The sequence below is a fragment of the Drosophila hydei genome, unplaced genomic scaffold, assembly GCF_003285905.1.
Source record: "Drosophila hydei strain 15085-1641.00,03,60 unplaced genomic scaffold, DhydRS2 tig00008119-arrow-pilon, whole genome shotgun sequence".
In the NCBI taxonomy this organism is placed as follows: Eukaryota; Metazoa; Arthropoda; class Insecta; order Diptera; family Drosophilidae; genus Drosophila; species Drosophila hydei.
In genome coordinates this window covers 1,779,857-1,791,564 of record NW_022045830.1, presented here as the reverse complement: position 1 = coordinate 1,791,564, position 11,708 = coordinate 1,779,857, and the positions used below count along the sequence as shown (strand labels likewise).

The 11,708-nt window shown below is 47.1% G+C and overlaps 4 protein-coding genes across 5 annotated transcripts; all 4 read right to left on the bottom strand.

The window, feature by feature from the left end:
• Positions 1-788: 788 nt before the first annotated feature.
• LOC111594576 lies at positions 789-4,110 on the bottom strand. Its single transcript, XM_023307934.2, has 4 exons — positions 3,413-4,110; positions 3,188-3,350; positions 2,866-3,094; positions 789-2,812 (listed from the first exon to the last, which is right to left on the bottom strand). Exons 1-4 carry the CDS (start codon positions 3,921-3,923, stop codon positions 893-895), a joined length of 2,823 nt encoding a protein of 940 aa, XP_023163702.2. The 5' UTR covers positions 3,924-4,110; the 3' UTR covers positions 789-892.
• A 451-nt stretch (positions 4,111-4,561) lies between these two features.
• On the bottom strand, positions 4,562-7,670 carry LOC111594594. The gene is made up of 3 exons (XM_023307957.2): positions 7,121-7,670; positions 5,835-7,049; positions 4,562-5,774 (listed from the first exon to the last, which is right to left on the bottom strand). The coding sequence occupies exons 1-3, from the start codon at positions 7,540-7,542 to the stop codon at positions 4,697-4,699; spliced, it is 2,715 nt and encodes a 904-aa protein (XP_023163725.2). The 5' UTR covers positions 7,543-7,670; the 3' UTR covers positions 4,562-4,696.
• Positions 7,671-8,172: 502 nt separating this feature from the next.
• LOC111594479 lies at positions 8,173-9,502 on the bottom strand. The gene is made up of 2 exons (XM_023307784.2): positions 8,844-9,502; positions 8,173-8,784 (listed from the first exon to the last, which is right to left on the bottom strand). The coding sequence occupies exons 1-2, from the start codon at positions 9,263-9,265 to the stop codon at positions 8,367-8,369; spliced, it is 840 nt and encodes a 279-aa protein (XP_023163552.2). The 5' UTR covers positions 9,266-9,502; the 3' UTR covers positions 8,173-8,366.
• Positions 9,503-9,878: 376 nt separating this feature from the next.
• Positions 9,879-11,355, bottom strand: LOC111594478 (triosephosphate isomerase). Of its 2 annotated transcripts, none has more exons than XM_023307781.2 (3): positions 11,120-11,355; positions 10,357-10,932; positions 9,879-10,294 (listed from the first exon to the last, which is right to left on the bottom strand). In XM_023307781.2, exons 1-3 carry the CDS (start codon positions 11,258-11,260, stop codon positions 10,088-10,090), a joined length of 924 nt encoding a protein of 307 aa, XP_023163549.2. In that variant the 5' UTR covers positions 11,261-11,355; the 3' UTR covers positions 9,879-10,087. The 2 variants fall into 2 exon arrangements, with proteins under 2 accessions (XP_023163549.2, XP_023163550.1); XM_023307782.2 differs by having other exon boundaries at positions 11,088-11,159.
• Between the last annotated feature and the right edge of the window lie 353 nt (positions 11,356-11,708).

The following is an 11,708-nucleotide window of genomic DNA, read 5'->3' as shown; positions in this document are numbered from 1 at the left end:
TTCTGCTCTACTCTGCGATTCTCATCAAATCAACGGTTTTTTTGACTATGCTTGTAGAATATATAGCGCCTAAGGTAGAGCTAGTGAAAATTCTGTGCTCTCTGCGACTCTCAGCAAACCAATCACTCCTTCTAGGCCATCCTCTGGCTCTCCTATGCGATTCTCATCAAACCAACTGTTTTTACTATGCTTGAAGTATATATACGTATATATAGAGCCTAGGGTAGAGCTAGTGAAAATTCTGTGCTCTCTGCGACTCTCAGCAAACCAATCACTTTTTCTACCTACCTCTTTGTAGACCATGCTCTGGCTCTACTCTATGATGCATGATCTAGCATATGTGGCATATATGAAGCGAGCCTAAGCTAGAGCTAGAAAACTCTCTGCTGTCTGCTATTCTCATATTTAACTATTTTTACTCACATCTTCCTAAACCATGCTCTGTGACTCTCATCGATTCAATTACCATTTCTACTTGCCTCTTCATAGACAATGCTTGTAGCATACAAAGAGCGATTGTTCTGGAACGTGGAGCATGGAGCATGGACTCTACTTACCTCTTATCAGACCACGCTCTGCGATTCCTTGCAATTTAATAACCATTTCTACTTACCGCTTACTAGACCTCTGCTTGCAGCACATAGAGCGAGCCTAAGGTAGAGCTAGAACCTGGTCTAGTGAAAATTCTCTGCATGGTTCTGCTCTACTCTGCGATTCTCACCTCTTGCCATTGCTTCTAGCATATTCGACAATTTATTTAAATAAAATAAGTAAAACCAACTTTTGTGGACTGGATAAAAAATTGTGCAGTTTTTTAATGCGAAATTCAATATTTTCTGAATGTTTAACTACTAAAACTTAAAAGAAATATCCAATAAAAATTTCTATACGACTACGTACTGAACCTTTCTGTTTTACTTGTTGAGAACATAATTTTTCTCGAGCTGAGGGAAGCTTTCGATGTGATCGGCTTGAACTGTTTGGCTGTCGGCGGATAAGCAGCCTGATTCAGGCGCCTTTGTCGGTCGTCGCGAAGCTCGTCATCTTTGCGATTCTTCTCTGGGGTCGGCATTGGTCGCGTGTCGCTATTCTGTCCGCCCTTCTGGCGAGGCTTGGCTGGTTTCTTGTCTGTTTTCCTGAGCGGACTGCGCGTCCTGGGAGGCTTAGGCTCCTGATGCACATAGCCCTTGCCATAGATCCATGGGAATCGGTCTTTGCGCTCGCCTAAAACGCAGCCACCGTACTGCACCTGGGCGTTGGGCGGATGCGGATACATCGTGGGCATGGCCCAGTCATTCTCATTGTACTGCGTCTCCACGTTCACCACATGGGTGGTCTTCAGTCTCTCTGGGTGCACTAGACCCGCTGGCGGCGTTACGCCAAAGTCGAATTCGGCTTCGCTGTCCGTGGTATCGGAGAGGACCAGATCGTATTCGCAGTTGGGCAAATTGCGCTTCGCGCACTGCCGCTGCACCTCTTCGACCAGTTGCTTCTTGTTGATGAAACTGCGGCAGTAGCACCTCATCACGGGCCTGTGGCACTTGCACTTGCTGTAGCCCATTTTCTTGAGGCAGCGCTTCATATCGCGCACCTGCCTCAGCACCGGATCCTTTACGATCCGAAACTGTACTGGCCTCATGTTCGCATACGGATTGGCGGCCCGCTTCAGCGTCTCTGCATCCTTGAGCGGTCGCAGCGTGATGAGATATTCATCGTTCTTCTTCTCAATGTGCAGCGTGGGAAATTGCACCAAATCGTCAGGCCTTTCCTCCACCTCATTGCAGGGCTGTGGCTTGTGTTTCTGATACGACATATACTTCGAAATGGGCACACTGTCGACGGGAAAGTCCTTGAGAAAGTAGCCCATCAGCTGGCGTATAGACCGCTTTATCGCGCCAGGGCGCCAGCCGGGGCGTTTCGCCAACGGATTGTCCGTCCAGAGCCAGCCCATGTGGCCGGGCACCATATGGCCGTCTTGGTGACAATTTGCATGACCCTGCCGCGGATGGGTCAAAGTATCCATGGGCGCATACACCCTGGACTTAACATTCACTTTAAGCGCCGTCTTGCGCTTCGTTGACTTTTTGATCTCGCTGCAGGAACCCGAGGCTTTGCGCGTGGAGTTTTTCTTGCGATGTTTCTTCGAGGCTTTAGCCAACTTGCAAGCCTCGTCGCAGATCTGCTGTATCTTTAGCTTCTTGTCCGCACTGTCGCTGCCAACTTCGAAGAGCTTCTTCATCTCCGTAAAAATACTAACCAGATCTGGGGGCAGCTTCTTCAATGCACTTGGACACGGCTGTATACTCTTGCATCTCTTGATGCTACGCTTCAGGGACTTGTATTCACCGACAATCGCATCGAATGCCTCCTCCGTCGTCTTCGAGTCGGATAACTTTTCGTTGTAGCAGTTTAAATTGGAGTCTGTGCTTTTCTTCTCGCTGCCTTTGTTCTGGAAAAAGTCAACGATAATGTCCTCGGCGGTGGCTTTTTCGTCATACTCCTTCTCAATGTGCGTGGGCATCGGCTTGTAGCCGCATTGTGGACACGCCGCTAACTGTGGTAGCCAGGACACATCCGCTTGGCACATGAGGCACGTGCGCTCCGGCTTCACGCCCATCTGCTTCAAGTCTGGCGGCGCAATTTGCGGACACATGCGATTTATATTGCCGTTCCCCAAATAGGATTGACTCGGGAACGAGAACTGGCCGCCAGGTCCCGGCGAAGCCGTAATCTTCAAGCAGCTATCATCTTCTTTGTCGACACTGTAGATATTGTAGGGGCCAGCCACGTCAATCAGCCTTTCCGCTTGCAACTAGAACCGACCGAAACGATCAGCTGTGACCTGAAACGAATGCAGTTACTCACCCCGCCACCGATAATTCTACTGTTTCTATTGGACGTTTCACAGAAGTCATTTGTATCGTCTGATCGCTTAATGCTGACATAGCCCTGGCATGGGTCGGAGGAGCTGGCGGAGCTGTCGTTGTTACCCTCCGTTAGATCGCCAAAACAGTCGTCATTGCCGCCATCGCCAGTGCCGTCGGCGTCGTCGTCGTCGTCGTCGTCGTCGCCGCTATCATCGGCTTCGTCATCGCTGCAAAGGTCCATGTCCGTGTCCATTACTCTATGAAATCGCGCTATCGGCGTTTATGTTGGCTTCCAGGCTCCAGCCTTGGAGCTTACTTACTCATCGATGATCTGACACTGCATGAGCATCGAGAGGCGCACCGTACATATGCCCACCGTACAGCCCTTGCATGTCAGCTCCACTTCGGTGGTGTAGACAACCTCATTAAAAGAGTTTATCATCCGTAGAATGACACTGTCCGGCGGGACAAAGCAACCGCGACCTGTGAATCGCACAATGCCAAGCTAAAGCTTATTCACCAGGACGTTTACCTCAAGGACTTACCGATTTCCTTCTTCTTGTACTTGACTGACAGATTGATGCCCTCGGTTAAGGCCTTATCCAGACACTCCGCCAGCATGGTGAATCGAGCGCTCGGCTCACTTGGCAAACAGTTGACATTTATGCGGTTCGAGCACAAGACCGGATTGCAGCCCTTGCATATCTGAACGTTCATTTGCAGGCTATCGAAGTCCTCGAAGTCGCGGCCGGGCATATCGAGCTTCATACAGATCATATTGGCCGTAAAGCAGCGTAGTTTGTCCTTTTTGGGCCTGGCCGTCTTCTTGCCTTTGACCTTCGGGCCGCACATTTGATCGATCTCAGCGCCGATGTCCCTCTCGGCCTCCTTGGCCATTTGCAAACGAAACGCCGGGCCGCAGCACATGTTCTTGTCCGGCTTACCCTTCTTATCTTTATCGCTAGTTTGTGGCAACTGCCTGGTCGAACAGCGCATATAGTTCTCCTTGTCCCTATCCGGTTCATTTGATGCCCAACAGCATGGCGCCTTCGACATGATGAAAGCTACGCCTTACCTATGAAATAAGTTCAACTGAAGTTATATAAATTATAATTTGGACCTATTTTGGGCACAGTTAATTTCAATTCAAAATAACGAAATATAATTTCTACGCTATAAATTTTTATTCGCTCAAGCCTGGAAGCCAACGCGTCGAAATTTCAATAGGGTATGTCCAAAGTTCCGAGCTGCTCCAAAAAGGTCACATACAAATATCCATGGCACACCCTGATCCATTCAATAAATGTGAAAAGGAATGGAATGGAGGATTGACCGTACCCAATCAATATTTAAAGATCTAATCTAAACTAATCTTAGCTGACAAAGTTGAGTCTCTTCGGAATATTCCCGCTGAGCTTCGAGTCATAACCATTTCGCACCTGCTGACAACTTTAATAATTTAATCATTTCATGTCTTGCTTATCGCTTCTCCTACCCAACTTCTCTCAAATTATATTATTCCGCTAGTTAACCTGGCTATAGTTCAGAGAAATGCGTGCCAAAATCAGATATCGCTGTGCAAATTGTGAATTTTCGCTGGCTTTGGAAAGTCGCACACAACTTCGTTTTAAATAAAGATTGATTTATGATTTTAATTTGGAAGAGTTCATAAATTACATAAAAAATATAATATTTAACTTAAAATCTGCGCACTGCTCGTGCTCCGCATCGCTGATCAGATAAGTTCATATTATTTTTGTTTAGATCATGAATACAACAGATTCTTGAATTTCTCAGTTTACTTAAAATTTCAGTTCTTTTTTTTCTGCTTAACGCATGCTTGCTAGTCCATCCTTGTAATTGGACAGTTCACTGTAGCCAGGTATGTTTGACTTGCGCCAGGTGGGCTTGCCGCTGTATGGGTCGAATCCGCCTTTGTAAATTACAGCCTCGGAGCCACCTTTTAGTCGGCTCTTGGACTTATCTTTCTTGGATTTGCGCTCTTTCTTGCGTCTGTTAATCATTTTCGGTGGCTTTGGCTCCTGATGCACAAAGCCCTTGCCCAGTATCCAAGGGAATCTGTCCTTACGCTCGCCCATCACACAGCCGCCGTACTGCACCAGAGCGCTCTGCGGATGGGGATACATGGTGGCCGCGGCCCAGTCGTTCTCATTGTACTGCGTCTCACAGTTAACCCGATCGGGTCTTCTACAACGTTCCGGCTTCACTACGCCCGCCGGCGGGGTAACCCCGAACTCCAATTCGTTATCGCTGTCGCTCTCGCTGAGATCGGAGTAGACGAAGTTGTCGCTTATGTCCTGCCAGCCGAGCTCCTCGCTCAATAGCTTTACCTCATGGGCGAGAATCTTCTGATCCACATAGCTGCGGCAGAAGCACTGAGACACCGGTAGATGGCAGCTGCACGGCTGATAGCCCTTCTCGTTGAGACTGAGCTTGATGTTGCGCCTGCCCGTCGCGATCGGGTCCTTGATAATGCGAAAGACAACTGGCTTCATATTCGCATATGGATTGGCGGCCACCATCAGGGTTTTGGGATCCTTTAGCGGCCGCAGCGTGATGGTGTACTCGTCGTGCTTCTTGACTATGTGAAGCGTCGGATACTGTATGAGAGGCTCGTCCTCTTCGTACTTCTCGAGTTCCTTGCGCGTCTGATAATGAAAGCGTGAGTTTACAATTCTGTCCGCGGGGTAGTCCTTCAGAAAATAGGCCATTAGCTCGCGTATTGGCTTCTTGATTGCGCCCGGCTTCCAGCATTTGTGCTGGGTGGCCAGCTCGCTCTTTGTCCACATCCAGCCCATATGGCAGGGTACTCTGCCGGTGCCATGTGAGCAGCTTTTATGTGCGTTCAAGGTCCGAGTCGGATCCTTACGCACCAAGAACGTATAGCTAAATGCGAGGGATTGTGATCAGTAGCTCCAACTCTCTGGATCGAACGAAGTGACTTACCGCTTGGACTTGCGACGCTTGTTCATTCGCTTCATACATTTAGTTTTCTTCTTCCTGGCGATCGGTACACCTTGGTCCATATCCCTGAGCCCCTTTTTAACGGCTGATCGGCGGCGACCTTTCTTAGCCTTGCGTATAATCGCCTCACAGTCCCTTTCCACTTCTTTGGCAGCCTCTTTGGCAGACGGCTTGCCGCCGTACATCTTATGCATATCGGAAAATATCTTAAGCAGCTGCTTTCGGTGTTGCGACGGCGTCAATGGGGTCTTCTTAGGCGGCGGTTGGCTTTGCCCCCGCTCCGGCGTCTTGATTTTCGGCACGACTACATTATCGCACAGCTGCTGGATGCGGCAGCGAGTGCAGACGCGTCCCGCATTGCAGCTGCAGGCCTTCGTGGTCTTCGAAGTGCTGCGCGACGTGGCATCGTCTTTGCTGCAAGCGGAGCGTTTTTTTTGATTGGCCTCGCTGCTCACCCGAGTGTGGAGCCTATGATTGCGCAGCACGTCCGCTGCGGTGGCCGTCTCGTCGAACGGCTCCTCGCTGGGTAGGTCCAGGTCGCAGCGCTTGTATCCGCAGTACGGGCAGGGTGAAAATTTCGGTAGCCACGTGATGTTGGCATGACACATGGTGCACAGCAGCGGCGGCGTGTACTTGGCGGTGGTTAGCTGAGGTGCTTGGAAGCCCACGCCGACACCTAGGGCGCGTTTGCGCATTTCCTGTATCTCGTCCAGCTGCTGTGGAGTGAGCTCCGAATCAAATTCTAATTGTCCTTGTGGCGGCAACACGGCATCTGCATACAGACTTTCTCCGCTGGAGTCACACGAACTGCTGTCAGTACTCGAATCGTAACGCGCGCACTGGCACTCTCTGGATCGAGCGTGGGCTGACGGCGGCGTGGGCACACGCTCCTTGTCCACGTCCAGCTCCACTAGCAGTTTCCTCAGCATGTTGCGCTCACAGTCCTTGGCTGCATCCTGGGCTGGCGGCGGCTTTGCACCACGCACCGCACAGCCACATTCGTTGGAAGTTGGCTCGCTCTGCTTGTGCTTGCAGCCAAGGGGTGCTCCGGCATGGGTCATCAGGCGCTCGTCCGTTATGCAGGCGTTGGCCGCGCATCTGCCGGACCGGCCCAGCGTGAATAGGACATCACGCGGATTGACAGACTTGTCCTGCGGCATGCAAATATCATAACAGCCAACGGGAAGCAGACGAGTGCTGCAAGAAACAAAAACGAAAAGAAAAATAAGCGTTAATTGATCGCAGCACAATTGAGAGGCGCTACTCACTCCAGATCCGGATCGACAGATCCGATAAATAATTTAATCCCAAGCTGACCCACAATTTTTTTGCCCTTCCGCAGGACGACGGTCATGGCCTCTTTGCTCGAAAAGGTGGGATCAGCCAGGTTGCGCAGAAGATCATCTGACGGCTTGCAGTTGCCGCAGCCGAACAGCGTACCATCTGCGTAGACATTCACGCTGATACCTTTGGTGGTTAGGGAACCAACCAAGTTGCAGGGACTGGCCACGAAGCTACCTATCGGATTGCGATTAAACTGGTCGACAAACAACCGATCCTCGGTCAGTTCTACAAAGTCATTATATAGGCGAATTCTATACGTATACGGATTCTCCTCTTCCTGAGGAACTGTCAGACTTGATTGTAGCAAGATAATGTCGTAGGAGTACTGCTGCTTAACTACATCCATAATAATGCTCCTGAATTTTGCGATTCCTCAAAAGCACATACGACTTATGGTAATTTATATATAAATAAAAAAGAATTTTTTCCATTCATATAAAATTTGCTGTTTAGAAAAACTGATCTGATATGAATTGAAATAATATGAGATAATAATATTTTACATATATCAGCTAAATAGCTTGCTCAGTTCAAATCTATTTGAGAGAATATGTTATCTGTGAAGTGTGTCTATATAAACATGTATAGCTATGTGAAGGTACTTATAGAAATATGGATCTGTAGAAAACTTTTTTTTCAGCTAAGCATTGATGTATTTCAAAGAGACTTTGGGTTCTTGAAACTTTCTTTTCAGATTATAACCTTTGTATATAGATGGGGACTTAATCTATATTATCAAGTCCTAAAATGTAGTTGAAGACTCTTGTGACTACTATATACCATATAAGCTATTTACATAGGTCAAGTAAATTAAAATTAGATTTTTTTAAATATTTTTTAAAATTATTTTTACACATATTTATTTTGAGCTTTATTATAAATTCCTAAAATAAAAACTACGCTGAGTGAATGCTCGAAATTTAATTTTACTTAAAATGCTGAAAGCATTTTATAAATAATAAATTTAGATTTATACACTCGATCATTATATTCCTTGCAGGCATTCTTTATGTTGGCGATGTATGTTAAGAGAGACACAGCCAGAGCGTTGGCATTGCCATTGTCAAGTAGCCAGCCGTGGAGACAAAGCTGGTCATCAAATTTATAGGACAACAGCTGATCATCCGGTGATCACCGCGAAGTTGCATCGAACTGGCAGTGGATCTCTGCTCACGGTCTTTTGCAAGGCCTGCACTTAACGTAACTCGGGTAGTTGAACTTCCTGGAAGAATTGAACTGCCTGGACAGCTCGTGTTCAGGTGGTGGTGAGGGCACGATCATCTTATCGTATTCCAACTCGATCAGTAGCTTGTCGAGCAAGGCACGCTCGCACTGCTTGCTCCGATCCAGTTCTGAAGGCAAAAATGGCTGCGTGCCGCGCACCACGCATCCACAGCCAGTCAACGAAGGCGCTTTGTGAAGGCAGCTGAAGGGATCTTCAGGAAATGACATCAGACGCGTGTCTGTAACGGCCGTAGCTACAGCGCTAGTTTTGGAACGGCCCAGCAGGAAGATGAGGTCACGTGGATTGATGGACTTGTCATACGTACGGCAGATGTCATAACAGCCAAAGGGAAGCGCTTGTTCGCTAAACGAAATCTTAATTTAGAAACTGTGAAAAATTGTGCATTGACATGAGCTACTCACTTCAGTTTGGGATCGGCAGAGCTAAACTTAATATCAAGATCAATGCGAGCTACTCGTGTCTGATCTTGCTCTACATCGACGGTGTATGAGCCGTTTGCCGAGAATGTAGGCTCTGTCAGCGGGCGCAGGATATCATCGTTTGGTCTCAAGCAGCCGCAACCCAAAATATGTCCACTTTCATAGATCGCTACGCGAATACCTCTGGAGGTCAGGGAGGCAGCTAGTTCGTAAGGATTCGCCACGAATCTGGTCAGCGGGGTTGGAGGAAAATCAGCGCTCTGGATACGATCTTCTCTCAGTTCGAAGTAATCCTTATACGGCGAAATCATATAACTAAAAGGACTTGGCTGCCCAGCAATGCGCTTGAGAGTAGACTTCTTCAAAATACAGTCGAAGTCGTATGTTTGCGTATGTTCTTCCATTACAATGCGTTTCAGTCGTATGGCTTCTTAAGGATTGGGGTTCTTACTACCGTTAATTTTTCTATATAATTTGACAATCTGTGTGCTTTATTTTAATAAAAATACAAAATTTTCTGGCTAGAAAAGCCCAATTAATTACGAATACAAATATAGAGTAAGAGCAACATCAATCGGACATCATCACAACTGTGACCCAAACAGCCTACTGAGTAGCCAAGTCGACAAACCTCGACTGGGACATAACCTGATCAACCTTCTATCTGCCTTCTATGTGGTAGCAGTCCAGCGGACTACCTCTAATTGTACATATGTTACTGTAGCTTTTTAAATAATAAGTAATCTATAGACGAAAGCAGTTAGATCTACGCCTTTCATGTTAACTAAAATAAATATTTTTTATGGAGTCAGAGGTATTTTGTCCATACACATGTATCAAAGTGCAAACGACTATAAAACTAATCTGTTGACGATTCCGAGTCTCATATATGTATAGCTCACTGGCACTTATCTTCATACACGTAAGTTTATATATTATATATGTATTTTTAACATTTATTTTGAGGTCTTAGCGTCCAAATTTTAAAATATATAATAAGTGTAATTCAAATCTTTCTATGGTAGCAATTCGAAATATATTATGAATGCCAAAATGTGAATAAGTTATGAATATCATTTGAGAACAAGGAATTTTGAATTACATTCGATTTCAACAATCCAGCGCCAACAACAACATTTTGCGTAATGCGATATATTTCCTATGCGATCAACAGATTTCTTGTGCGGGCAATTGACGAGCTGCTGCAAATGCGGCGTGAGATGCATTTACTTGCGGGCATTGATGATGTCCACGAACTCTGGCTTGAGTGAGGCGCCGCCCACAAGGAAGCCATCGATGTCGGGCTTCTTGGCCAGGTCCCGGGCATTGGCGGCGGTCACGGAGCCGCCGTACTGGATGCGCAGACTGCTGGACACCTCCTTCGAGATGTTTTCCGCCAGCCACTGCCTCAGATAGGCGTGCACCTCTTGGGCCTGCAAGATGAGGGCGTCGTTAGAATCTTATCACATGCAGTAATTTCCAGCCAGTGACTTACCTGATCGGGCGTGGCTGTCTTGCCGGTGCCAATGGCCCACACGGGCTCGTAGGCAACCACCACGTTGGTCCAGTCCTTGATCTTCTTGGCATAGGCGCACATCTGGCGGGCGACCACATCGTTGGTCTTGCCAGCCTCACGCTCTTCCAGGGACTCGCCAATGCAGGCAATTACCTTAAGGCCCTCGGACAGAGCATGTTCTGCCTTTTCGGCAATGAGTTCGTCCGATTCATTGAAGATGGCACGACGCTCCGAATGGCCCAGGATAACCCAATCGGCTCCAATGTCCTTCAGCATGGCTGGGGAAATCTCACCGGTGAAGGCACCCTTGGCCACCTTGTAGGAATTCTGGCCGGCCACGCCGATGCTGCAGGGCAGCAGATTACGGGCGAACATCAGATAAATTGCCGGGCAGCCGATGACCACCTCGGTGTTGGCATCGAGGGGTGCATCGGAGAGCACCTTGCAGATTTCGGCAATTGACTTTTGGTCGCCGTTCATCTTCCAGTTGCCACCCACGCAAAACTTACGGCTGCTCATGTTTCTGTCGGAGTCTGTTGAGAAGTTCGCGTATAGCTGCACGCCGGAAATCAATAAAAATCAAACATTAAAATATTAGATAGGAAAAATTTAGAATTATGCTAAGTAAATGTTAAAGTTTTGATTGATAAATCGCCGGGAAAAGTTTACTTTTACTTTTCCTTGTCTTTAAGCGGACGACACATACCCACCTCGAATGTAATCAAATGATGTACTAACTAACCTTCTTCTGACCTTCATATGTCTTCCATTGGCACTTGAAAAGCTTTGGAAAAACAGCTGTGAACTTGCCCAGCAGAGCTTGCGACACGACACTCTTAAGTGCGTCCAGCGTCAAGTTAGTCGCTGAATGGTTCATGTCCATGATTGAAAGTGAAATAGCTCCAGACTTGTCGTTAGACTCAATTATTCTGCTTTGAATTAGCTTCGTGGGTGAAATTCTGTATATTCCTTTCAACATTGTAAAAATTTGTATTTCTCAGCTGTAATGATCATTTTGTTTATCATAAAATTTGAAGAGCAGTTTGAGCGATGCTTGCTCTGAACTATTCTTATATAAGTGAACAATCATTTAGCAGAGACACAAACCGACGCAAATCTATGCTGATTGGATTCAGTCTGCTGCCATAGGTAAAGAGGCAGACAGGTAAATGCTTTGAATGCCAAATGTAATTTGCATTTGAATTTTTGACTATATGTGCTTATTAAAATACTTGATCTCTGGTCATCTTATACAAGTTGAGGAACAAAGCTTAGCCGAGACACAATGCCAACGACAAGGCATAAAGCTTTAGCAAGCTTATTGGAATGCC